Below are 27,742 nucleotides of genomic sequence, written 5' to 3' on the forward strand. Positions count from 1 at the left end.
GTAAAACAGGGAAAGTTATTTAATTTTTTAGTGGTCTAATTAAAGTAGTGATAATGTAAAGGTTACCTGCATTAGTAGAGGGAGTTTCCTCATTTGGCAGACCCAATAAGAGGTCCAGTCTATATACCTATGGTATATGCCATATTGGCTTGGAATAGTGGCCTTTGGAGCTAGGAAGACTCAGGTTCAAGCTCTGCCTCTGACACATCCAAACTACATTAAATTAAGACTCTAGATTGCAGCGGAGATGATGACCTACATTGTTAGAAGGAATTTCCTCAATCAAGAGTTCCCTATATTAATGAATCACCATTTTCACCCTTATCCCTATTGCTGTCTCTATTTGTTAGGACCAGACAGTGACTTCTTCCCATTTGGGTTTTTTTTTTTTTCAGTTTGTGTTGACCCCAATAGAAGTTGCCATTGAAGATATGAAGAAGAAGACCCTAGAGTTGGCTGTGGCCATCAACCAGGAGCCACCGGATGCCAAGATGCTTCAGATGGTGTTACAAGGCTCTGTGGGAGCCACTGTGAATCAGGTAAAGGAGCCACTGGGATGAAGGACAATACAATCTCACTTTATCCCTTAAATTACAACCCTATCCTCTTTCCTCTGTTTTATCTATGTGACCCAAACCACACAGAAAACTGTTAAATTCAGGTCAAACATTTGCAAAGTTTAGAAGAGCCCAGGAAAGTTTCTGCTGTCCCCTTTGCCCCTGATTTCATATGACCATCCAACATAGAAAAAAAAAAAAAGATGATTAGGCTGGGCAAGCAGAAAACTGCCCCCACAACTCTTAATAATATTGACTTGGAGATGGAATAGACCTTAGAGGTCATCTGGTTCAAGCCTTTGTTTAACATATAAGGACACTAAGGTTTGAGAAGGTAAGTAAGTGACTTGCCCGGGGGTCACACAGTAAATATCTGGGGGCAAAGTTTGAACCAGGATCTTTTTGTCTCCAATTCAGCAATCTTATGCACTACTCCATGTTCTGGGAGTTTGGATCCAGACTAGACCTAATTTATGGAACCTCTCTGACCCAGACTATGCCCAGTTGGGAGGATTCCTTAGAGATTGATTGTTTGTTTACAAAGATTGCCTCTCACCTATAGAGAGACAATAAGAGAAAGGTCAAGGCCTCATTTAGCTGGAATTCCAGGGTTCATGGTGCTGCAGATGCCCACCCTCAAGCAAATCTCAAGATGGAGCCTTAACTAGGAATTCTTTTGGCTTGGGGCGGGGGGGGGGGGGAGAAGAGCAGGACAAACAAGAGTCCAACTATAGGTACAGTCACGCTGGGAGAGGGGGTAGGCCCCGAGAGAAGGGCACCATGGCTCTGAGACCCAAGGGTCCATAGAATCAGTTCTGGAGCTGGTAGGGACCTCAGAGGCCATCTAGTTAACCTTCCTCATTTTACAGATGAGAAATCTGAGGTTGGGGAACTATTTGTCCCTGGTCCCATTGGTAACCCAGGGCTTCTGACTCCATGGTACTATGGTACATTCGATCCCCTCCCCTCCTTCAGATTGGAAGTTGAGCAGGGCAAGAGAATGCCCAGGGATCGAACATGCAGTAGAGGTCAGTGGAGCTACTCCTCAAAGTGTGTTTTCCACACCATTGAAATCACAGGTGTGGGGGGCAGCTAGGTGGTGATAAAGCACTGGCCCTGGATTCAGAAGGACCTGAGTTCAAATTCGGCCTCAGACACCTGACACTTATTAGCTGTGTGACCCTGGGCATGTCACTTAACCCCAACTGCCTTTAAAAAAAAGGGGGGGGCAGCTAGGTGGCGCAGTGAATAGAGCACCAGCCCTGGATTCAGGAGTACCTGAGTTCAAATCCTGCCTCAGACACTTGACACTTACTAGCTGTGTGACCCTGGGCAAGTCACTTAACCCCCATTGCCCCGTTAAAAAAAATTAAAAAAGAAATCACAGGTGTGAATAAAAAAGATCACTCTATGAATCAAAATGCTGATCCAAATAAATTATTTTTTTCAATGTTGAGGAAACTTGTTTTCTTTGAAGTGAAACATTAATGTATTTTGTTGTTTCTATTAGGGACCACTAGAGGTAGCCCAAGTGTTCTTGGCCGAAATTCCAGCTGACCCAAAACTTTACCGGCATCACAACAAGTTGCGATTGTGTTTTAAGGAATTCATAATGCGGTAAGGAAGCGGGAAAGTGGCTGGGGATTCAGTTGTTCAAAACGAATGAAAGCACTAACTGCACTGCTAGAATTTTGCATGGATTCATCAACATTCCAGTACTTGTTGGTATTAAAGCTGCTATGGAAGCTTCGTGACCCTAGGCAGGTCACTTACCTTCATGGGCCTGTTTCCTCCCTTCCTTAAGTCTTTCCCCCACTCTGGTCCATCCACCATTCAGATATTGAATTAATCTTCCTAAAGATCTAACCACATCATCCCCCTACACAGTAAACTCCATTGGCTACTTATCACCTCCAGGATCAAATATAAAATCCTCTGTGTGGCCCTTACGACCTTTCATAACCTGATCCTCCTCCTCTCTTTCTAATGCCTTACTCACCCCCATATACTCTGAAGTGTGGTGACACTGGGCCCCTTGCTGTTCCTAAAACAAAACTCTGCATCTCTCTCTCAACCCTGGACATTTTCACTGGCTGTCCCCTACGAATGTCCCCAGAATGTTCTTCCTCCTCGTTTCTACTTCCTGGCTTCCCTAGATTTGTTTGAGTCCCAGCTGAAATTCCACCTTCTGTCCCAGTTCCCTTTAATTCTAGTGCCTTCCCTCTGATGATTATTTCCAATTTATCCTGCATATAAATAAATTTTGTTGGTAGATAATTGTATTATGTCATCTCCCCATGAAACTGTGAGTTTCTTGAGACCAGGAACTGTCTCTTACTTTTTTTTTTATGTCTAGCTGTTAAATGCCTGACACATAGTAGGCATCTAATAGTATGAGGCATAGTAGGCACTTAATGAATGCTTACTTGGTTATAAAATGAGAGAGCTGGATTCAGATGTCCTCTGAGGACCCTTCTAACTGTAACGATTGGAATGACGCCACCTGCTGGATACTTACTGTAGAAGAGTTCTGCCCATGAAGGGAAGGTCTTTGAGGGCAAGACCAGGAGTCAGGAAGTGACGCGGGCTAGTGGGAGGAGGAAGGAAGAGACTGGCGCTCAGTCTCGCTCTCTTTCCTCTGGACTCTGGCGGAGAAGGGAGCTAGAAATGTGCTCTCCCTTTAATAGATAGGAATCTAGGCCTTTTTCTCTCTCTTTACCAAATTCTTATTCTCCTTAATAAATGCTTAAAAGTCTAACTCTTGCTAAAGCTTATAATTTATTGGCGACCACTCATTAGATATTTTAGACAGTTTAGCTAGAATTTTAACCCTTAACATAACTCTGAGTCTTATGATCTTATAACTCATAAATCTCAAATTTCTACCCTTGTGTCTTTTCTCTGTCTACACTTTCCCCATGATACTCTCAGCTGCTGGCTTTAGTCATCACATCCATGTGGATATCCATCTCCGGGCCTAGTCTCTCCTCTGAACCCCAGTCTTGCATTTCCAAATGCCCTCAAATCTGACATGTTCAAAATTGGAACCATTATCTTCCCCACCAAGACATGTCCTTCCTCATCCCTTCCCCACTTCTGTTCATGGCACCATCTTCAGAGTAAAAAGTCCCTGTTGTCAAATCCTATCCCATAATATCAGTTATCATTGTTGTCATTGCCTCTCCTATCTTTTCCCTTTCTCCCCACTTACACCATCCCCTACGTGAGGTTTTCTAGAACCTTTGTGACTAATGTAACTTTTATAATGGCTCCTAACCAGATTCTCTCCCTCTGTTCTTCCTTCTCCAATCTATCCTTTCAGCTGCTGCCAAAGACATTTTCCTAACACACAGCCTTGATCATGCTCAAAAGCTATCCATGGCTCATCATTGCCTAGTAAATAACAGACTCCTTAGGTTGGCATTCAAAGCTCCTCACAATCTCATTCTAATCTACCTTTCCAGTTTCATTTCCCACTCTTCTCCTTCACGTATTAGAGCCCCACTGGACCATTCACTGACTGGGCCCTGGTTTCATCCTGCCTTCTTTGTATCCACACATTGGCATGCATAGTTCCATATGCCTAGAATACTCCCCCTACATCTTTGCTTGTTGAAACCCTTTTCCTCCTCAATTCAAGTACAACGTGAAACCTTCCTTCCCTAATCCTCACACCCTAACTAGAAGTGATCCTTCCCTTCTTGAATTTCTCAGACCATTCTGTTTGACCTTGTCTTTTCATAATCTACATTATCTCATAGTTATCTGTGTCCATGGCAACTAAATCTTCCCTATTTGACTATAACCTTCTAGAAGGAAGAGGTTGTGTTGAGTTTCCTTTTTATAGCCTTGATGCAAAGGACAGAATCTTAAACTTAGGGGGCATTTAAAAAATGTTTATTGAACTGAATTGGATTGGTGCTCCAAGATGGGGCCCAAAGAACAATAAATGTGAATGGAGTCAGAAATGGAAAATAATGACATTATTTTATATTTTTCTCATTTGTAAAGTAAAACTTGATTGGAAATGTCTCCGAGTGGAATACAATGGCAAGGCTATAACATTGTCACCAACAACCATTTCTTTGAATGACTACCCCATGCAAATAATTCATCAAGTGAAGCTTTAAGGATCAAAAGATTTTCCATCTAGTTGGAGAGGTAGTCAATATATGTAAAAGGATAAAAAATTGCTAAGAGAGTATGTCATTTATGCCAAATGACAACTGCAGACAGTAATGATCAAAGGAGTTCAGAGAAAGGGAAGGTCACTTGGGGACGGACGGGGGCAGTTAGAAGATGGGGATGGAGTCTGAGCCGACCCTAAGAGACCAAGTGTAACTTTTCTAGGCAGAGACCAGATTGGTTGGAGGAAAAGAACCTCAAAGAGAAGCAGTGATAGACAAGTTTGGGGAGAAAGCAATGTGGTAAATAGATTTGGAACTGTTCTTTTAAGTGACAGTTTTTAGACTCCGCTGTTTACTTTGATGAAAGTTAACCTTGATTCTCTTTACCAGTTGCAAAATCTGAAAATCCCATGTTCCAAGGCTGTGGGATCATGCCAAGGCCCATCACAATAATAACTGACCTGGATATAGCACTCTATATGTTATTCCCCTTTGATCTGCATAACCTTCTGAGAGAGGCAGGGAGATGGTTATTTCCAATTTATATAGGGAGAACCTAAGGCAAAGAACAATTAAGAGATTTGTCCTGGGATTACGCAGTTAGTAAATTAAAGGAGGGGGATTCAAACCCAGGTCTTCTGACTCCACTGCTGTCCCTATTAAATTTGTGGTTAGAGCCACAGGAGAAGTAACATTGCCCAGGCTTCTGAGGACATTTTCCTCTCACAGTGATGTCAGCATGAGGATTGTAATGACAAAGTTACTTCCCTGCACATGGAAGCTCAAAAGACTGTTTCTAACTTACCACTAGAAGAGGTACCTTTTACGTGCTGCTGGTTGTACCCACCTCCTAGCCATAGTGATAGCAATTCACATGGAAAAGTAGATCAGTAATCCCTGCATGTACTGCTGCCTGCTGCTGTATACAGTGGTTTTTTTGTGTCTGGAGGTGTATCATCCCACCATGGTGTAGGGGTTGCCTAGTAACCTGCCCTTCATGTTTTCTTTCCTCAAGGGAATAGTTGTTTTTTCTCTTCATCTGCCTGTTGTTTCTTTTTTCCTTTTACTATCCCTCCCTCCAGAAATAAAATTTATACTTAGCCCACCCCACTGGACAGTCCACAGGACTGTCTTCTCAGATTCTAGGAAAAGAATCTTGTTATATTTTTCTTATTTTATATATATATATATATTTTTTTTTTCTTGCCAATATATTTCCTCTGGACTTGGTAATGGGTTGTTTGTCCTCCTCCAAGGACCAGTCTAGGGCACTTTGGAGAAGCTTGTCACTAAAAGTTTGACCACCTATTCAATGGTTTTGGCTGCAGCAATTCTGAAAGACAGGTTGCTAAGACCCAGAGGAGCTGGGCTGACCTATATTGGTGGAGGGAGCTGTCACTTAAGTATTTTAAATGTATGTATGGTGGCTTTCTATCTAAATGTGTTCATAAAAGTCAAAAAGAGTTCTAAGTAACTTAGTGACTAGATTCAGTCAATCATGTCCAAGTTAGTGACTTTTAATGAACAGTGTTATTAGGTTTGCCCTTTTTTGGTAAAGGTTAAAAAATCTACACATAGTTATATCTCTCCCTTCTTGGTGTACCATGTGATGTAGTGAGAGAGGGCTAGCTTTGGAGTTGATAAGAACTAGATTCAATTCCCATGACTCTGGGTAAGAAAGTTAACTTTTCAGTGACCCGACCAACTCTCTGAACTGATAAATTAAGGATGAGTTGAAAATCTTCATCAGCGGAGGGAGTTACCATACCAGAAGTTCTTTACTCTGTTGAAATCACACATAGGTCTGAACCAAAGAAAAACAAACCCCAACAGTTTTTTCTTCCATATGACTTTCTTTTTTAGAATTTTTTGATATTATAAACTTACCATTCATCAACAAATACATATATAAACATAATATATGTAAACCCTAATGTATAAAAAATACATATATATTTATAAACAAATATATTTATATACAAATATAAAAAAACCAAAGGATTATTATATAAATCTGTGAACTGTTAGGTACACTTTATTTTGAAAAAAGTACATTAAATTTAGCAAACAAAATTGACACATTTATTTGTGTACTTATTTTTGTTTTCTGTATATGCATATTATATAAATACTTTATTGGTTCTCTTTTTTTGTTGTTTTGGTATCTCTTCTCCTACATAGTAACTTGCCCTCTCAGACCCCTCTCCTTACCCTCCCTTGTAACAAATATATTTAAAGGGGAAAAAATCAATATATTGGCCATGTCTGAAAATGAAAGATTCACTTTACCAAGAAGTAGAAGGCATATTGTATCATTAATTTTGAGGTCATGGTGAGTTGCTGTGCTTATCAATTCTCAAGTCTTTTTTTTTTTAATTTTTAAAAAGTTTTTCAATGTTGTCTTCCTGATTTTCCTTTACATTTGTGTGATCATCATGCATGTAAGTTATTCTCCTGGTTCTGCTCATTTCACTCTTCATTGATTCATACAAGTATTCCCAGGTTTCTCTAAATTCTTCATAGTAATTATTTCTCATGGCATAATAACATTTCATTATCTTTATATAATATATAATATTTATATAATAAAATGTTTAACTATTTCCCAGTTGGCTTCAAGTTGTTTGCTACAACAAAAAATGCATCAATACAAATATTTTTGTACATGTCTTTTCCCTGTCTTTTATCACATTAGTGGGTGCCTAGAAGTGTATCAGAGGATCAGAAGTGATGAACTAGTTTTTTCCCCCTAACTGATGTCAGGACCAGTCAAGGGGAAGGAATAAGAATTTCTTACAAGTAGTCCAAAGAAATGTGTGGTATTTATATTAAAAACAACTGGAGAGAGCAGGTCTGCATGGCTTATAGTAAATTAAAGTCTTTTTGCCCCTTAAACGTAAGGGGCATGCATGGTTCAGGGGCACCTCATCCAAGTGAAGTGTGACCTTTGTTGTTATGCCAATGTCAGTGAGACCTGTAACAATAGCCAGAGCCAAGCCAAGCCATGAAAGGGAGAGCAGCCTAGGGAACCTTCCAAATCATACACTGGAGTTCTTTCCCAGCCTCCTTCCCATACCATACCCTCAAGGACTTAAAAGAAATGAGTATAGGCGGTTAGTTGTTTGGTCATTTTTCAATCATATTTGACTCTTTGTGACCCCATTTGGGGTTTTCTCCAGCTCCTTTTAGAGATGAAGAAAATGAGGCAAACAGGTTTAAGTGACTTGTCAACAGTTGATTGGTTCGTTGGTTGTCCTTCATTCTTAAAGAGGACCAAAATAACATCACTATGTTAGAGTCAAGTTACAGTGTGTGTCTGACTGTGGTTGATCAGACTGATGTGAGCTCAGAATGCTCTAGTGTCTGAGGCAGTATTTGAATTCATGAAGATAAGCTACAGTGTCACCTTGCTGCCCTTGAGCATGGTCATCTCTGGTTAATGTTTGATTCTGCCTTCTTTCCTCCGTTGTGTTTTCACCTTTTCTTCCTTCCTTCCTTCCTCCCTTCCTTCCTTCCTTCCTTCCTTCCTCCCTCCCTCCCTCCCTCCCTTCCTTCCTTCCTTCCTTCCTTCCTTCCTTCCTTCCTTCCTTCCTTCCTTCCTTCCTTCCTTCCTTCCTTCCTTCTTCTTCTTCTTCTTCTTCTTCTTCTTCTTCTTCTTCTTCTTCTTCTTCTTCTTCTTCTTCTTCTTCTTCTTCTTCTTCTTCTTCTTCTTCTTCTTCTTCTTCTTCTTCTTCTTCCAGGACAACGAGACTTAAGCGACTTGCCCAGGGTCACACAGCTAGTAAGTGTCAACCACTGTGCCACCAAGCCGCCCCATTTTCACCTAATCAGAATCTAATCTAATCAGAAATTCCTGTGTAGCCAGGAATAAATATCCCTACTGGCACAAGTGTCAATGGTATGTGTGGCTGAGGGGGAGGAGTGCCATGTTTGAAGTCAGAAATGCTCAGTTCAGATCTTATCTCTGTTACTTTTGCCCTAAGTGAGCCTGGACAGATTGCTCAAACTCCCTAGGTCTGAGTTTCTTCATCTCAGACATAAGGAAGTTTATTTGATGGTGTCTCAAGTCTCCTCCAGCTCTGTAGGAGAAATACAATTCAGTCCAGTTAGAAGGTAGATTAGATGGGGGTGGGGGACGATTGCTAAAACAGACTCTAAAGAATCCTAGAATATCACAGATTGTCTTTAACTTGAGAGGTCTGTGATTCTGTGAATCCCACTAAGGCTGAGCTTGAAATGCTAGCATTTATATAGCACCTTAAGGATGATGACCAAGTGTTTGACATGGATTGTCTCGTTATTTCTCACAATGGACCTGTTAGGTAGCTGTTATTATCCCCATTTTACAGATCAGGTAACTGAGGCTGGGAGAAGTTAAATGATTTGCCCATGATCACATAGCTTGTGAGTCTCTGTCTGAGGCAGCATTCAAACTCAGATCTGCTTGACTCCAAGTCCAGGGCTTTATCCACTAAATGAAGTGAAGGTGAGCTTGTTGATAACCAGGAGATAACAGCCATGGATAGCATTTTAAGATTTACAGAATGCTTTCCTCACAATGGTTCCATACAGATAAGGAAAATGAGACTCCAACACCACGTGTCTCCACGATTAGATAACTGGTGTCAGACCAAAAGGATTCTAAATCAAGTGCCTTTCCGATCACACCTGTTAACTCTGAAAATACTATTGTGGGGGGCAGCTAGGTGGCGCAGTGGATAAAGCTCCCACGCTGAATTCAGAAGAACCTGAGTTCAAATCCAGCCTCAGACACTTGACACTTACTAGCTGTGTGACCCTGGACAAGTCACTTAACCCTCATTGCCTCGCAAAAAAAAAAAAAATACTATTGTGAAGGAATATCCCTCTTTTCTATTTATGTGGTGTGTCATAAGGGCTTGGAAACAGCCAAGTCAGGTTTCCTCGTAGAGTATGGGAAATGCAGGGGTTCCTCCCAGAAAACTTTCAGAGCAGACACCTGCCAATGTCCAACCTCAGCCTTAACTCACAGCTCCTGCCCCTGCCATTTCAATGACTTCCCTGTAAAGGACTGAATTTGCCAAATCAAGCTTGAAGGACCCCATGGCCCTGATCACAGACGTTTGGGGCAGGATGCCACTGTTGTGTATTAGCACAGATTGCCCTGAAGAGGAAGTAAGAGAAGAAAAAAATACCTGCAGGTTGAATTTCTTCTCTGCCCTCTCTAACAACGTTAGAGACCTCCATCTCAGAAGCATGCATTTCTGGCCTCTCATTATGGAACAAAATAGTATTCACAGATGTCCTCATTCTCAGGCATAGTTAAAACACATTTCCTTGCAAATGGGAGGGCAGCTTGTGTGGTATTCTGTCATCCAACAGAGGACAAAGGTATCAAATAAAGATAAGCTTTTTTTTTTTTTTTTTTTTTTAGGCAATGGGGGTTAAGTGACTTGTCCAGGGTCACACAGCTAGTAAGTGTCAAGTGTCTGAGGCCAGATTTGAACTCAGGTACTCCTGAATCCAGGGCCGGTGCTTTAACCACTGCGCCATCTAGCTGCCCCCCAAGATAAGCTTTTAAAATGGTGACTTTAGATTCCCCAAATAGGGAGGTGTCAGAAGTTGTTGTCAAGAATGCAGCTATCACTGTTCTTTTGCAATAGCATCCTCAGAGGCCGAAACCTTCACTCTCTGTGCCAAGGACCCTGGGCAGTTTGCACGCACACCTGGCACATCAGACCTTCCTGTGTACATGCAAGATGGTGGGACACAGGAGAAACCACAGACCTACAGAGCTGTACTATCTATCCTGTTGCCAAGATGTTCCACCTGAGTTTCTCTCCCTCAGTTTTTCCAAGACAATCAATTTTGCAAGCCCCGAAGCTTTTGTTTCTCCCTGTTTTCATCTGCTGCCTGCAGGCATTTGAAAGTAACCAAAGAGGGCTCAAACAATTTGAAAAGGGGCACCAGCTGCTGAGTGGAATTTGGACTTAAGGAAGGGAAACTTGATAAAGAACTGATAAGCAAAATCCAAAGGAACAAATCAATACCAAATTGGGGTTTAGAGGGCTAGGAGAAGAGCATTTTTTAACTTAATACCAAGGAGTTATACCTAGGACCTAGAAAGAAATGCAGAATATTCCCAAGAATCAGGCTAAAGAATAAACCAACAAGTGTCTAAAAGGGCTCTCAACAGTGAGAAAGGGAAAAAAAAAAGTGTATACATATATATGTGTATATGTATGTATATATGTATATGTATGCATATGTGTATACCTATGTAGGCAATGCATATATAGACAACTGGGTGACAGAGTGGATAAAGCAATGGGCCTGCAGTCAGGTGCACCTGAGTTCAAATGTGACTTAAGACACATTTACTAGCTATGTAACTGGGAAAGTCACTTAACCCTGTTTGCCTCAATTTCCTCATCTGTGAAATGAACTGGAGAAGGAAATGGCAAACTGCTCCAGTATTTTTGCCAAGAAAACCAGAAATGGGGTTGCGACAAGCAGGACACAAGTAATCGACTAAACAACAACAATAAATACATATATATGTGCATATATGTTATATATGTGTTCACACATAAATGAAATGAACCCTTTGTAGTCCATGCATTCGGATAAGGCACATTAAAAAATAAGTATTCTTTTGATATTTTTTAAAAGTCAGATCCAGAAAATTTAGGGATAAAACAGAGAAAGAGTTGCATCACCCACCTCATAGAGGGTTAGGAGTCTCCATGATCTGGAAAATCTGCATAAAATTTTTTGGCCCTCCCTTTGTACCAGAGAAGAAATCTGAATTTTTTCTTTTTTGTGGGGGGATGTTTCCAGTACCTTATTGTAAAATTTGGGTTATGTTTTTGGTCATAGGCTCTGTATCATATGCTGGTTTCATGTGTTGTCTGCAGTGTCTGCAAAATTGCCATATTTTTCCTTAATAGTATTTTTTCCAGTTATGTGTAAAGGTACTTTTCAACATTTGTTTTTATAAGATTTTGAGTTCCAAATTTTTCTCCCTCCCTTGCTTCCCCCATCCCCAAGCAATCTGAAATATATTATACAGTACAATCATGTTAAACATGTTTCCACTTTAGTCATGCTATGAAAGAAGAATCAGAACAAAAAGGGAAAACCCTCAAGAAAGAAAAAAAGAAAAAGTAAAAATTGTATGGTTCAAACTGCATTCAGATTCCACAGTTCTTTTTCTGGATGTGGAGAGGATTTCTCATCCTGAGTCCTTTAGAAATGTCTTAGATCATTGTATAGCTGAGAAAAGCAAAATCTGTCACAGCTGATCATCACACAATGTTGCTATTACTCCTGGCTCTACTCACTTCATCATAATCAGGGCACTTAGGTCTTTCCAGGTTAAAAATTCCCATTAAGGGGCAACTAGGTGGTGCAGTAGACAAAACACCAGACCTGGATTCAGGAAGACCTGAGTTCGAATCCAGTCGCAGACACTTGACACTTACTAGCTGTGTGACCCTGGGCAAGTCACTTACGCCTCATTGCCCCCATACACACAAAAAAAATTCCCATTTAATTTCTTATACTAACCTATAAAACAGTGAAACCATGATAAAGTCACAAAGGAGGCGGAGCCAAGATGGCGGAGGAAAGGCAGTAAGCTCTCGGAGCTCCTGACACAATCACTCCAAAAAAACTCCAAATAATGCCATAACAGAATGTCATGAAGCATGCCTTTTAATATGTGCCTGTCTGGTTTAACTAAAGGGACTACCTAACCTCTTTATCCATAGTTTGCCTTGTAGACACAGTATGGCATAGTGGAGAGAGCTGTTTTTGGAAGCACAAAGCCCTAAGTTCAAGCTCTGTCTCTGATACATACTGTTTCTAAAACCAAAAAAAGCTCAAGAGAAGGTGTAGACTTGCATTAGTTTATTATTAGTTTAGTTCCTTATTAGGAACTCTATACTCCCAATGTTCAGTCCCTGTAGAGTTTGTAGCCCATTAGAACTTTTGGCATGAAACACAAAACACTAGGCTGGAAGTCAGGAACTGAGGCAAACAGGGTTAAGTGACTTGCCCAGGATCACACAGCTAACAAGTATCTGAGGCCAGATTTGAACTCATGAAGCTGAATCTTCCTAATTCCAAGATCACCTACCAACCCAACATCTATTATTGTAGTATGTTAATGTCTAAATTATCCCTTCCCTACCTAGCAAGCTACCCCTTGTAAATAAAAATAAAAGAGGAATAATAGCATTCAGCAAAATTCAACCAATTAAAAAATTTTTTAAAAACCCAATTCATCAACCAAGTCTGGTCGTACCTACAATGTTCCACTCCTGTAGCCCCTCACCTCTATAAGCGAGGGAAGGAGGGACATTTCCTCTTTCTCTAGGCTATAGCTCTGCTGTCTCATGACCTCTATCTTGCTGAAGACATGCCAAACTAAAACAGTGGTCAAAGTGGGATACTAGGGAGATGTAAAAAAGGGCTGCTATTCCTAAGTTACCATCTTTGAAGGAGAAACTCTTTACCCCTTAGCTGTCAGCAGTGGTAACATAAGGAAGCCTTCTATTAGGTACTCCCTGGTGTAACTCATCACATCTTCTCTCCTTTCTATTCCTTTCAAATTCAGTTTTTATGGAAATCAGAGGGGGAAAATTGAGTGTTACTGCAAGAAAATGCTCGTAGTCTGAGTCATTCTATCGCCTGCTAGTTCTGTCACTTTACTTGTCTGGCCTCATCTATAAAATGGGAATAGTGATCCTTCTCTGATGGGCCTCACAACCTATACTTCCCCAAAACACCCAAACAACACACACACACATATTCCCCACAAAACAATGAAACAAAACCTCTTGATGGTCTTATTACATGCATAATGGAGGAGCTTCAATATCCTCACCTCACGCTTTCTAAAAGCTGATATAAGTCTGGCTAACTAATTTTAAGGGAAAACATACCAGTGCAGGCTCATTAGCAACACTGCTTGAAAACCTCAGACCCTCAGTGTTACCAATAGAATCCTAAAGGCTCTGGAACCCTGGGCCATCAATGCAAGTGGGAATTTCGGAAATAGTTTTAGAGGAGGTTCTATACAAGAATGATATTAAAGCAGAACAAATTGTTTTTAACAGGATCATTAATACATAGGAACATAGATTTAGAGATGTAAGGGACTTTAGAAGCCAACTCTCTTACTTACAGATGATAAACTGAGGCTCAGTGAGCAATGACTTGCCCGTAGTCACATAGCTAGTGTCTGAAGCAGGATTTGAATCGAAGTCTTCCCTTGACTCTAAATAGAGAACTATTATTTACTGCTCCATGCTATGTCTCATATTCGCCATTACAAAACTCCTGAAACACTGGATAGCTTCATCATTACTCTTTCCCCACTAAAGACACTGAGACTTTGCTAAAGGTCACCTAGTAAAAAGAACCACGCTATCATTGACCTTGGCCCACGTTGCCCAGCCCTGTCTGTTTATAATTTGCTTGGGTTACAATTCTGATGCATGTAGTTAACATGATTTAATTTTATATTGAGCATTTGCTCATTACCACTGAACAAGAAACAATTAAAAAAATAATGAGGGAGTGGTGGGAATTTCTCAATATTCATGGGCCATACCTTTCTTTCCCATCCCATCTCCCAAACCTTTGGTATCTAACCTTAGGTATCCTGCAATTTTGGGGGGGGGGCAATTGGGGTTGAGTGACTTGCCAAGGGTCACACAGCTAGTAAGTGTCAAGTGTCTGAGGCCAGATTTGAACTCAGGTCCTCCTGACTCCAGGAACGGTGCCCTATCCACTGTACCACCTAGCTGCCCCTAGTATCCTGAAATTTCACTTCAGTCAAATATGCAATTTTTTAAATAGGCAAGAATCCGGTTCTGTCAGTTCTGAGGTAATGAATTAGTTAAAAGGAGCACTTACTAACTCTGTGGTTCATTAGCTTAGTCATCAGACCAACATCACCTTTCACTTTTTCTGTGAGAGGTCAGTTAGCTTAGCTGTGTCCTGTGGCTACAAACATCAATAGCAGTGGTATGGAAAATATAGGCTGTTGACTCCCATGGGGAATTGAAGAGACAGTGTATATAATTATGTAGTTCAAGATTAAACCATCCTTAACTATTCTCAGCAATGCAATGATCCTAGACAATCCCAAAGAACTATTGATATAACATGCTATTCACCTCCAAAGTGTGGGGACCAATTTTTAATTGGTGAGTGTTAGCTAAGCGGCTCTCCACAATATTGGGGCAAGGAAGGAGACCGGCAGCCTCCCTCAAAACAGAACAGGATTTATTTTAACAAGAACGAACTTAAAAAAAAAAACACACCACAAACAGGATCAGTAGGATCAAGGGAAAGGAAATAAAATGGGGAAAGGGAAATTATACAACCTGAAAAGATACCACTGCCTAGGAATCAGCTGAGAATACACAGCAGAACTCCTGTCACTTTCCAGCACCCAGCTAGAATGCCCAATTCTCCTCCCCCAATCCCAGAAAAACCCCACACAGCCCCAGCCAATGGGATGGCCACTCTGACAGTCACATGACTGCCCTCACTAGGCTTCCAATCATCATAATTTTGCCAGGCCCATGTAGGCATCAGCGAGTGGTGATGACATGAGGTGCCAGCGCCATGGCAACGGCTACAACCAGTGGGTGGACCGTGCGGTTTGTGGAGCCCCAGGCCAGTGCACGCCAAGGCATGAAAACCTCAAATAACAATTCTTTTTTTTTTTTTTAGTGAGGCAATTGGGGTTAAGTGACTTGCCCAGGGTCCCACAGCTAGTAAGTGTCAAGTGTCTGAGGTCATATTTGAACTCAGGTACTCCTGGATCCAGGGCCAGTGCTCTATCCACTGCACCACCTAGCTGCCCCAACAATTCTTTACAAAAGAAAGAACTGATACTGATTGAACACAGATTGAAGCAGGCTATTTTTCACTCTCATTTTTTCTTTTATTCAAGTTTTCTTGTACAAAATGACTAATATGGTAATGTTTTACATAATTGCACATCTATAACCCATATCTGATTGCTTACTGCATCAGGGAAGGGGGAGGAAAGGGAGGAAAGGAGGGATAACATTTGGAATTCAAAACTATAAATAAATGTTTATTATTTTGAAAAAAGAATTAATCCATCATCATGACCAGGGAAAATAACTCAACATGTAACTTTGTCTTCTACCCTTGCCAGTCTCTCCAGCAAGCCACAGGTCACCATTGATCTCTTAATCACCTGATCAGGTTTTTTTTTTCTTAATCCTCATCCTCCTTGACCTTTCTGTAGCATTTGACACCATTAACTGACACCAATTTGATCCTCTCTTCTCCTCAGGCTCTCATGACACCGCTCTCTTCTTTCTCCCCACACTCAGTTCCTCCCTTATACCTGATATGTGACCATCTCTTGAGGAAAGGGTCTCTCTTTGGCTTTCTCTTCTTTGCACAGCTTGTTCTGCTTTCTTCAGCTGTCATTTCTAAGCACATGACTTCCACATTTTTATCAGAACCTTTGCCTTCTTCCCCCTTTGCCTCCTCCCATTCCAAATTTTCAGTGATCTATTGGAGAGGTCCACTGGAATGCCCAGCATATGCCTCAAATTCAACATGTCCGTTCCAAAGAACTTAGGATGGAAAATTTCTCCACATCCAGAGAAAAAGAACTGTGGATTCTGAATGTAGATTGAACCAAACTGTTTCTAATTTTGTTTTTGTTTTTTTCTTTTTTGAGGTGTTTCCCTTTTGTTCTAATTCTTCTTTTTACAACATGACTAATGTAGAAATATGTTTAATGTGATTGTGCATGTATAACCTATATCAGATTGCTTTCTGCCTTGGGCAGGGGGAAGGGAGGGAGGGAGAAATATTTGGAACTAAAAATCTTAAGAAAACAAATTTTGAAAACCATCTTTGCATGTAACTGGAAAATAATAAAATACTTTATGATTTAAAAAAAAAAATATATATATATATAAATGCAGCATACCAATCAATCCCCTTTAAAAAAAATTCAACCTGTCTAAAACAGAACTCTAAAAACTGTCCCCTCATCCCAGCTTCCCTATTTCATCAAACACTTAGAGCAAGTACCAGATGGGGCCCAAGCAAAAATAAATTAAAAGGGCTACATATTCATTACCTGCAGTAAAGAAGTTCCTATTCTACTGGGCACCAACAATGTTAATGGTACCACCGTTAATGTAGTCACTCAGGTTTGAAACCTCAAAGGTACAAAGGTACAAAGGTACTCTCCCCCTGAGCCCATTCCCCGAACTCAATCAGGCGTCCCTTGGATGCTAACTTCACAATAACCCATGATAATAGGATAATACATTTAAATCCTGAAGTGGCCTCAGAGTCCACTCCCTCATTTTATGGCTGAGGAAACTGAGGTCCATGGAGGTTAACTGTCTTACCCAATGTTAAACAACTATGAAGTGGCAGAAGCAGGATTTGAACTCATGGTCTTTCCATTATACTATTCTACCATCTTTTCTTTCTTTCTTTCTTTCTTTCTTTCTTTCTTTCTTTCTTTCTTTCTTTCTTTCTTTCTTTCTTTCTTTCTTTCTTTCTTTCTTTTTTTTTTGGTGAGGCAATGAGTGTTAATTGACTTGCCCAGGGTCACACAGCTAGTAAGTGTCAAGTGTCTGAGGCCAGATTTGGCGTGGGAACCTTAATAACTAGATTTCCATCTGTAACTCAGCTGATCTGTGGGTTACTTTTTGTGAGCTGAACCAAAGCATCCATTTGAACCATTCACAAATCTGAGAACTGCCAGGAACAACACATTGGTGTTTCTGTGGGTGCCTTTTTCTCCCAGGATTGCCAGGCACTTTTTCCGTCATAAAGTAACCTCACTTCTCTTGATCCATTTGTCTGTTTTCTGTGCTCAGATGTGGCGAAGCTGTGGAGAAAAATAAACGTCTCATTGCTTCAGACCAGAGAGAGTATCAACAAGAGCTCAAGAAGAACTACAACAAACTAAAAGAAAACCTCAGGCCCATGATTGAGCGGAAAATCCCTGAGCTTTACAAGCCAATAATCAGAGTTCAAAGTGAAAAAAGGTAACCAAGGAACAAGGTGTAAAAATGGTACCTTATGTACTCTTAACATTCCATCTAAGATGGTCTACTTACTAGTCTTCACATATGAGATTACATTTCCTACCTCCACCCCTTTACCCAGGCTGCGCCCCATGCTTAGAATACATTCCTACCTCATCATCACCTTTTAGAACCCCTAGAGTCCTCCAAGGATCATAGCATAGGAGGCCTTTCTTGTTCCCTTTAGTTGTTACTGTTTTCTCCCATCTCAAATTATCATGAATAAAGCAAGGGCCCATTGGGGTGGATTAAAGGGCAATAACTACAACATAAAAACAAAAAGTTAAAAACAGAACTTTGAAAAAAAATTAAGTATATATAAATATATCTGTATACATATCTATGTACATGTACATAGATATAATCTACATCTATCCTCTATCTATCTACGTTTACATATTGTTCTCCAGTAGCTGGTGAAAGGATGGTCTTTCATTTTGTCTTTATAACCCCAGTACCCAACAGAGTATTTTGTGCACAGTAGCCACTTAATAAATGTTTGTTGGATTATATTTTTAGGATCAGAAACCTCTCCCTCCCATCCTAGAGATGGCATTATTAATTGCACTTTCTGAGTGGCCTAGACACTGAGAGGGTGGTATAAGCACTGTGAATTTGCAAAAATAATATAATTGGAACCTAGAGGATGTCAAGTTAGGACAATGGGATCCACTCTGCTTGGAAGCTCTCTGTGCCCTTCTCTTTGACCCTTCTGGTACCTTTTATTCTGGCCTCCAGCCCATGGCCTTCCCCAAGGCCTGTATTTTTTTGGCACAGCATGAAGTAAGGACAGCCTGCCACACTTAGCCACTGACTTTTCCATGATTAATATGCTTCCCTCTCTGGTGGGTGATTTGTGCTTCCTCCTCCCCTTTTCTTTCAAAAGACTGATTGATCTTTCTCACCTCACTTTTTATTTTTTGTCTCTTCTGAATTTCAGGAACTCTTTCCACAGATCTAGTTTCAGGAAATGTGAAACCCAGTTGTCACAGGGCACCTAAGTAAAAGCTGCCTTCACCCATACAGACTGAAGCCTGGGAGGCCCAGGAAGAGAACACTCCAATGCTTTGTAGAAAAAAAAGAAAAAGAAAAAGAAAAAAAAAAAGGACATTCTCTACCCACAGCAGCCCACATATCCCCTGACAGGCAGCCAGACAGCTGGGAGACCGACTATACAACACCCAAGGGAGAAGTGGAAATTCTACCACATCTGTCCTGATCTGATTTTGGTGGGTGGGGAAGAACATGGGGGTGAGAGAAGGACACAGGGGACCAGCTTGGGCTCCTTGTGTATTTATTGAATCATGTTTTTCATAGGATAGTACAAAACAAGGCATTTGAAAAAAAAAATCATCATTTCCTGCTGAATGGCCAATCACTGTTTACCCAGAGGGACAACTTCCTGTGGCTTCCCTTTGGGTTTGGTTGGATAACTTGAAATCACCTGAGGCACGATGGAAAATGTTACTCTCTCTATGGGGTAGGGTGAAGGGAACTCTTTCAATAGATATGTAGGGAAGAAAACAATTTTCTCGTTTGAAGTTTCAAAGTTCCAATGGTCAGTCATGTAAAGGTCAACTACTTATTTATAAAAATATGTCTGGAGGCTAACTGTGGTTGTACATGTAGTTGCACAATTTCATTTTACTTAATTATCATGATGATGTTAAGTTAAATTAGCATCATGTTATTTAGAGGAATGCATACTGAGCACTGATTTATAGGGAATATATGGTACCCAGCCCACAGACAGACATCCACTCCAAAAAAGTGACCCCGTGTGCCTTTCCTTTTTTGTTTTCTCTTTGGGACCACATTTTATGTTCTGTTCTAGCTCCCAATTTAAGGAATTATGTTACCTCTCAGCTGGTACATTGCATCTTTGTTATAAAGACTGAAGCTCTAGGTTCTGCCGGCTTCTGGAAGCTTCTTTTTAGGTCAATGAGAACAAGGAATTTAAATTATATATTTTTAAGTAACCATCTTGAATTGTTGTCATAAATGTAACCAGAGTTCTTGGTATTTTTATTTTAAAATACAACTCTGTTTTTCTCTGTACAAGTGGTATTTTGTCATCTTTTCAATTCTCTAATTATTAAGAGTACTCAGAGAAGAAGATAGAAATAAACATATGGCTTTTCTCCTAACCAAAGGAGAGAGTTCATGCTCTGCATTCCCAAATATGCTTTCTTCTTGGTCACCTTTTTTTGCAAACTTGTCATAGTGGAGAGAGTTAGAAAGATCTGAGTTTGAATTCTGCCTTTGAAACATTACAGTCTGTGTGACTCGAGCAAGTCACTTAACCTCTAAGTTGCACTGAAGACCACAGTCAGTTCTGCTGTAATGCACCATATGTGTTCCTATAAGTCATCTTGCTATGCAAGAATCACACAATCAAAACCACAGTGCTTATGGTTAAAATGGAGCTGGAGGCACAAAACTTCCAGCTTTAGACATTTAATTTCATGGCATTGTCTCTGATGGTTCCTAATGTGGATGGCTTTATGCCCATTTCTTGGGAGAGATCACTCTTCTCTCATTTCTTTTTTTTTTGGTAAGGGAATAAACATTTTTATTTATAGTTTTGAGTTCCAGTTTTTAATCCCTCCTTCCTTCCCTCCCCCCTTCCCTGAGGCAGTAAGCAATTAGATATGGGCTATGTAAAACATAATTATTAGTCATTTTGTACAAGAAGACTTGAAAAAAAGAAAAAAATAGAAAGAAAGTGAAAAATAACATGCTTCAGTGTGTGTTCCATGTTCTTTCTTTGGGGTAGATAGAATACTTCATTAATAGTCCTTTGGGATTGTCTTGGATCATTGTACTGTTGAGAATAGATAGGTCATTCATAGTTCTTCATCAAACAATAGTGTTGTATCTGTGCACAATGTTCTCCTGGTTCTGCTAAGTTCACTATACATCTGTTCAACACAAGTCTTTCCAGGCCTTTCTGAAGTCATCCTGCTTGTCATTTCTTATAGCACAATAATATTCCATCACTATCCTATACCACAGTTTGTTTAGCCATTCCCCAATTGATGGGCATCCCTTTGATTTCCAATTCTTAGCCACCACAAAATCTTCTCTCATTTCTTTCAAAACATTTTATTATTTCAGGCTTTCCTTTAATATTTAAAGCCTTGCTTTTGTATGCACTGCTTGGCATTTTAAAAATCAGGATCCTTCGACATGTTTAGGATATTGAACAAGTCCTTTTTATCTACAAAAGTTCACAAATGTGAGGAGGAAATAGCAAAATATAACATTGTAGAGATATAATGTGTAGAGAATCGGGTTGCTAGTAGATATTTGAAATATGTGCATGTGGGCATTTTCTGTATTGCTATGGGGCTCTCTGTTCAGCTGGGTACCGTTTTCTACATTCATACAGTGTTTCTCATCTATGAAACTACATAGAAGCAAACATGAAATTTGTATATCAGTCATTTTGGAACAAACTTGCATTTTCAAAAACAAGTGTTATGACATAATTGACTGTATAAACTGCAAAGTAATGACTGAGAGGGAGTTCCCGTTACCTTTAGGAGTCACAGTTTAGGATAAAAAAAGATAAGCTCATGGAGGACTTTCAATGTTGATATTCATGGGTTTTTATTCATACTATATGTAAGTATAGACATACCATAAACATATGTAGTCCTGTATGTGTATGATTGTGTATATATGTGTATATTTGTATAAATCCATTCATCTATTCATAGATATAGTGATTGGAATGAGTACATTCTTTAGGATGATAAAATTTAGAATCTTTAGAATCCATGCCCATTGGAGTTGGAAGGACCTGAAGTTTGATTCTTCACTCCAACATCCCTGACCACTGGCCTAACATCCCTCACTAGAAGATAGACATCTATTGACAGAGAGCTCATTATCTCCTGTGGAAATTTATTTTCATTTGGGGACCCTATCTTTGGGCTGAGATTGGAAAGCCTTAGGCCCTCAGGGTCTCTTCTGTGTGGGAGGGGCTGGTGCCCCTCCTCCTCAGCTTCAGCTGAGTCAAAAAGCCCTGTGGGCTGTACAAGATGCCAGGTCAGACAGCTGGGGGGGGGGGAGGAAAGCCCCCAGCTCCCTCCGACCTGAGCGGAGGTCTCTGAGAGATACTGGGCTCTGGCGTAGCCTGTGCTGAGGCAGGTGAAGCTGGAGTGCCCACCACCAGCCGCAGCTCTGGCTGGTGGATTAGCTTGGTGTGTGGGTGCAGGAAGCCCCGAGATTTGAGTGGAGAGAAGAAAAGGTATATATAGACCAGGGAGTTAGACAGCAAGGGGCGGATCAGACTAGAGATGGGGCTACAAGGACGCAGGAGAAGAGGAGAAGGACTAGGAGCAGGGAAAAGAGAGGCTGAAGGGCAGGCTGACGGAGCAGACAGACAGAAGGTTGGTGAGAGAGAAACACAGGGCAGTGGCAGTAAGGAGGAGAGGAAAGTTAGAAGCAGGGGATTTACAAAGTGAAAGGGGCTTGGAGTTAGAATAAAGGACCTGAGTGCCCTGAGGCAGGGCGCAGCTAAGGCCCTTATTGTATTAAAAAGGTTACAGGCCTTATTACAAACCAGTGAAAGTGTAATCTTTAGTTTACCAATTTGGGAGTAGTGTGGTGGAACTTTATAAACGGCCCACATTAAATTAACGAAGTCAGATAGCCAAATAGTCAACAGTCCCCAGATTAGTCCTCCAGTCAGATTAGCCCCCAAAATCAGGCCCAATCATCAAAAATATTTCTACACTCCCAAGATAGCCCAGTCTCTTTTTTTAGGCTGATGTAATTGTTAAGGCAGTCTATCCCTGTACTGAAGCAAAGTCTACTTCCTCTTCCATACAGACATCCATGTGTCTCTACTCTAGGATTTAACAAAGCAAATCGTCTCCCTCTTTCACAGATAATTGGTCCTTTTATTCCTTTAAACACCAACATGCAAAAATATAATTTTAACTGTTTGATATGGCTAAGTTTCTAAAATGTATTCTGTGCTTCCCTGGTATTCTAAAGATTCTTGATGCTAATGTATTATAACGACCCTTATACTAAATGGCCCCAGATGGCTATGGGGATTTTTAATCCTCGTGTCTGCTTTTTATAATTTTTCTGTCCCATCCCTTATTGTCAGATTGTCACCTGTCACTTCTTGCTGCTATCATTGTGCCAACCTCTATCAGTATCCAGCCCTACCCGCTTCTAAGAATTTGCTACGTATAATATGGTGTGGACTGGAAAACAAATAACCAAACTTGTTAAAATTCTGTCTAGAGTAAGAGTATTTACTGAGTGACGGCCTGAGTTGATTTCTCATGAGTAAAGTGTACAGATTTAGTGACATTTTATTGATGACCCTTTTTGATCATTTTCAGGTTCTCATTTAAAGTTGCTAAATAAACAACCTGTAGACAAGTCGGGTGTTACTCTATCTGTATATTTAAATTGTACTATAAACAAAATTTTGGTATATCGATCTTGTGAAGATGCATCCTAAATTGAGGGTAGAGAAAGAGGCATCAGAGAGGTATTTAAAGTTATATAGCACGAAGACAGTGGGGAGCTGAGAGGCATACCCTTTGATTTCCCAAACAGTTCCTGGAAAATGTATATAATTTAGAATAGTCTAGTTTTTTTTAAAAAATTGAATATACAAAGGACTGGAAGGCATGGAATATGATATTCCAAAGGGCAAAGGAAATGGGATTACAACCAAGAATCACCTACCCAGCAAAACTCAGCATAATCTTTCAGCGGAAAAAATGGGACTTTAATGAAAAAGAAGACTTTCAGATATTTGTGATGAAAAGACCTGAACTGAATGGCAAATTTGACTTTCAAATACAAAACCCTAGAGAACCATAAAAAATTGGAGCTGGGGGACATACCTGGGATCATACAGTGGGCTACTGTCTTGTGTCTGAGGCCAGGTTTTGGCTGGGATCCCCCTGGGTCCAGGGGTGATGCTTTTTCCACTGTGTCACCTAGATAGGTGATGACATCTTTAGGGTTAAATTGAGGGGTGAAAGGAATTCACTGGGGGAGGGGAAAGTGCAGAGGTGAAATCCTACGTGAAAGAAACAGGAAAAGGCTTATGGAGTGGGGGAATAGATGGGAGAGGAACAGGGCAATAAATGAATTTTACACTCATCAGAAAAGGCTCAAAGACCTTAAACTCACCAGAGCTGCTTCAAGGAGGGACTAACAGACAAACTCAACAGGGTGGAGTAATCTCTCTAACCCTGCAGGAAAATAGGAGGGGAAGGGGATAAAGAGAGAGGGGCAAAAGAAGGAAGGGCAGAGTGGGGGAGGGGACAGACAGAAGCAAATCCCTTTCAAAGAGTGATAGGATGAAAAAAGATGGATAATAGAATAAATATCATGGGGAAGGGAATAGGATGGAAGGGAAACAGTTAATAGTAACCATGAAAAAGAGAAAAGGGGGGGGTAATTGTACAAAAAATATTTATAGTAACTCTTGGTGGACGCTAAGAATAGAGAATCAAGGGAATGTCCATCAATTGAGGAATGATGGAAAAAGCTGTGCTATATGATTGTAGTGGAATGGTCTTGTGCTACAGGAAATGACAAACAGGATGATCCCCAAAAAACCTGGAAAGACTAATGAACATCGATGTATAGTGAAGTGAGCAGAGCTGGGAGGACATTGTGCATAGTGACAGCAATATTGTTCAATGAGCAATTGTGAATGACTTTACTCTCAGCAGTGCAATGATCCAAGACAATCCCAAGGAACTAATGAGGAAGCTTACTATGTACTCCTATAGAAAGAACTGATAAAAAGAACATTTGTGGATTGTACATATACAACCTAGTTGTGATCTTGTGGAGTGGGGAGGAAAGGGAGGGAGGGAGGGAGAAAAATTTGGAACTCTAAATCTTATGAAAATGAATGTTGAAAACTACCCTTACATGTAACTGGAAAATAAAATAAATGTTTGTTGCTAAGAAAAAAAAAAATTGAATATACTATGACAGAGAGGTTGATCTGATGATCATAGACATAGAACTGGAAGTATCATCTTGTCTAATTCTCCCTCATCTCCCATTTTAAAGATGAGAAAACTGAGGGCCAAAATAAAGAAAGGACTTTCCTAAGATCATAGTGGCAAAGCTGGGATTTAAACTCAGATCTTCCTCTTTCTACTGTAATGTCTTTGATTCTCATCACAGGACCTTGTAAAACAATCTTCATTAATTGTTCTATTACTCTCATTTCCAAAACTGTCCTTGCTACTCCCTTTAAGAATCTCAGGACATACACACACACAAAAAGACAATAAAAACCTCGGAGCAGCTAGGTGACACAGTGGATAGAGCACTGGCCCTGGAGTCAGGAGGACCTGAGTTCAAATCCGGCCTCAGACACTTAACACTAACTAGCTGTGTGACCCTGGGCAAGTCACTTAACCCCAATTGCATCACCAAAAAAAAAAAAAAAAAAGACAAGAATCTCGGGAAAACAAAATCTCCTTGTTTGGACTTTTGGTATCCAACATTGCTTTAAACTCCATGGTACTGGTCTGTACAGTAGTACTCACAGGGCATTACCACACAGACACATTCAGAGTTACTCTTTCCTTTGGTCATCCCTGGACCCATCCAGAATCTCCCACCTTTGCCCTTATCCCAATCATTTGCATTTTACATTCCCCATCACTATTTTCTTCATATATCCATACAAAGCAGCTCATTTAAAAAGATAGCCAACTCAGAAACCCCAATGGTAAGGGATTCCTGAGACTGCAATCATATTTCCAAAGAGAGCAGCTCCTGAGTGGAGTTTCCATCTGACTGAGATGGCCGTGTTTCCAGCAGCTGACAGCCTTACCCTAATCTGATCTGCCCAGGGTTTGGTTTTGTTTTGTTTTTGTTTTTGCACCCACCCTAGAATAAATTCCAGGAAAATTTCTAAAGGGAACAGAGTGCATAAAGGTGTTCAATGTGTAATATGGATATCAAGCATGACATCACTTTGTATTTCCTTCACTCCAGAAAAGGGATGACATAAAAGAACAAACAGAAACATGAAACACTCAAATAAGGGGCAGCTAGGTGGCACAGTGGATAGAGCACTGGCCCTGGGTTCAGGAGGACCTGAGTTCAAATGCAGCCTCAGACACTTGACACTTACTAGCTATGTGACCCTGAGCAAGTCACTTAACCTTCATTGCCCTGCAAAATAAAAAATAAAACATTAAAAAAAACACTCAAATAGCCATTATTCTCAGCATACTGTTCAAAAAGGTAAAGCTCTCCTGTGTGTCTGCTGATCACATAGTTCCCATTCATCCCAGACCCGCAACTCATCTCTAAGTAACTCATAGCAATCATCATGGAGGGACAGTAACATTGAGATCTGGCCAGCCATGGCACTCACTGCCTTAGTCCTTTGACTGTAGGACAGTCTCTCTTTGTGGTTCTCCTTCTCCTCCCAGAAGCTCCAATATGGAAATCTAGGTAGCTGGAATCCAATTCTCAAACTCAGGAGCTCTCAAATTTAGAATTGCCCTGGTAGTAACCCCCAGATTTGGAAATGTCCATTTCCTCCAAACATCTGGAAACACCTGGGCAAGCACATGTCTCCTATTGCCATGTACTTTTATTGTAAGTCACCAGTGATGTGTACAGAAGGGAGAAATCCTCTCCTTCACCCTTGCTGTACATGAGTATAAGATAGAGAAAGTTCCAAACAAGGTCCCAAAGAGCACTCATTCCATAAATCATTCTTATAGACCCTAGTTTCTTCAACTGTGGATCAAGATCCCATATGGGAGGGTCATGAAAAATTTGGCAACAGTCAAAAGTTATGTATACCTATTTTATATACCTATATACCTGGGGTCATGTAAAAATTTCTTGAGTGAAAAGGGGTCATGAGTGGGAAAAGAAGTCTTGTGATAGACCAGAGAGGTGAGTAGTTCCCCAATGAGACTCCATCCTCCTGAGCTTCAGTCAACTAATCAGGAGGTAGCTTAGTCACTAGAGACTAATTATCAGAGAACAGTGTGTCCCATCATCAAATAGCTGGGGGGAATGTCCCACAGTGGCCTGAGACATATCCAGCTCCAAGACAGACGCTCTCTTCTAACAAATGTCCATACTTTGTAACCTTAATAAATTGATCCAGGGAAGGAAGGGGACTAAGACTGATGAGAGATTCTACTGATCAACCCCATTATATTATAAAAGTAGCCAGGTATCACAGTGAATAAAGCACTGGACTTGGAGTCAGAAAGATCTGAGTTCAAATCTAGACTCTGCCCTCAGACACTAGCTGTGTGATGGATAAGTCACTTAACTACTCTTTGCTTCAGTTTCCTCCTCTATAAAACAGGAGTGATAATAATAGCACTCACCTCCCAGGGTTTATATGAGGATCAAATACTATTTGTAAAGTGCTTTACAAACCTAGATAAATACTAGCTATTACTATTATGTTGTTTTTTTGATGATAAACATTTTTATTTAAAGTTTTAAGTTCCAAATTCTATCCCTTCTTCCCTCCCTCCTATCCTCTCTCCCTGAGACAGCAAGCAATCAGATATAGGTCATACATGTGTAATTATGTAAAACATTACCATATTAGTAATTTTGTAAAAGGAAATTTGAATAAAAGAAAAAATGAAAGAAATAAAGTGGAAAATAGCATACTTCAGTCTGTGTTTCATCAATAACAGTTCTTTCTTTGGAGGTAGATAGTATGCTTCATCAATAGTCCTTTGGGATTGTCTTGGATCATTGTACTGTTGAGAATAGTTGTCATTCACAGTTCTTCATCAAACAATATTGCTGTCTCTGTGCACAATGTTCTTCTGGTTCTGCTAACTTCATTATACATCAGTTCAATACAAGTCTTTCAGGATCTTTCCAAAATCATCCTGCTTGTCATTTCTTATAGCACAATAATTTTCAATCACCATCATATACCACAGTTTGTTTAGCCATTCCCCAA

The 27,742-nt window shown here is 40.3% G+C and overlaps 1 protein-coding gene across 1 annotated transcript in view; it reads left to right on the forward strand.

Annotated features, from left to right (window-relative positions):
• DOCK8 (dedicator of cytokinesis 8) overlaps nucleotides 1-20,391 on the forward strand; it is a 330,991-nt gene extending 310,600 nt beyond the window's left edge. The window contains 4 exon segments of the mRNA XM_043978441.1: nucleotides 396-539; nucleotides 2,068-2,174; nucleotides 17,566-17,736; nucleotides 18,716-20,391. Of these exon segments, the coding sequence (XP_043834376.1) occupies nucleotides 396-539; nucleotides 2,068-2,174; nucleotides 17,566-17,736; nucleotides 18,716-18,776 (483 nt within the window). The 3' untranslated portion in view covers nucleotides 18,777-20,391.
• The last annotated feature ends 7,351 nt before the right edge of the window (nucleotides 20,392-27,742 follow it).

The sequence above is a fragment of the Dromiciops gliroides genome, chromosome 1 (genome assembly GCF_019393635.1).
Source record: "Dromiciops gliroides isolate mDroGli1 chromosome 1, mDroGli1.pri, whole genome shotgun sequence".
Taxonomy (NCBI): Eukaryota; Metazoa; Chordata; class Mammalia; order Microbiotheria; family Microbiotheriidae; genus Dromiciops; species Dromiciops gliroides.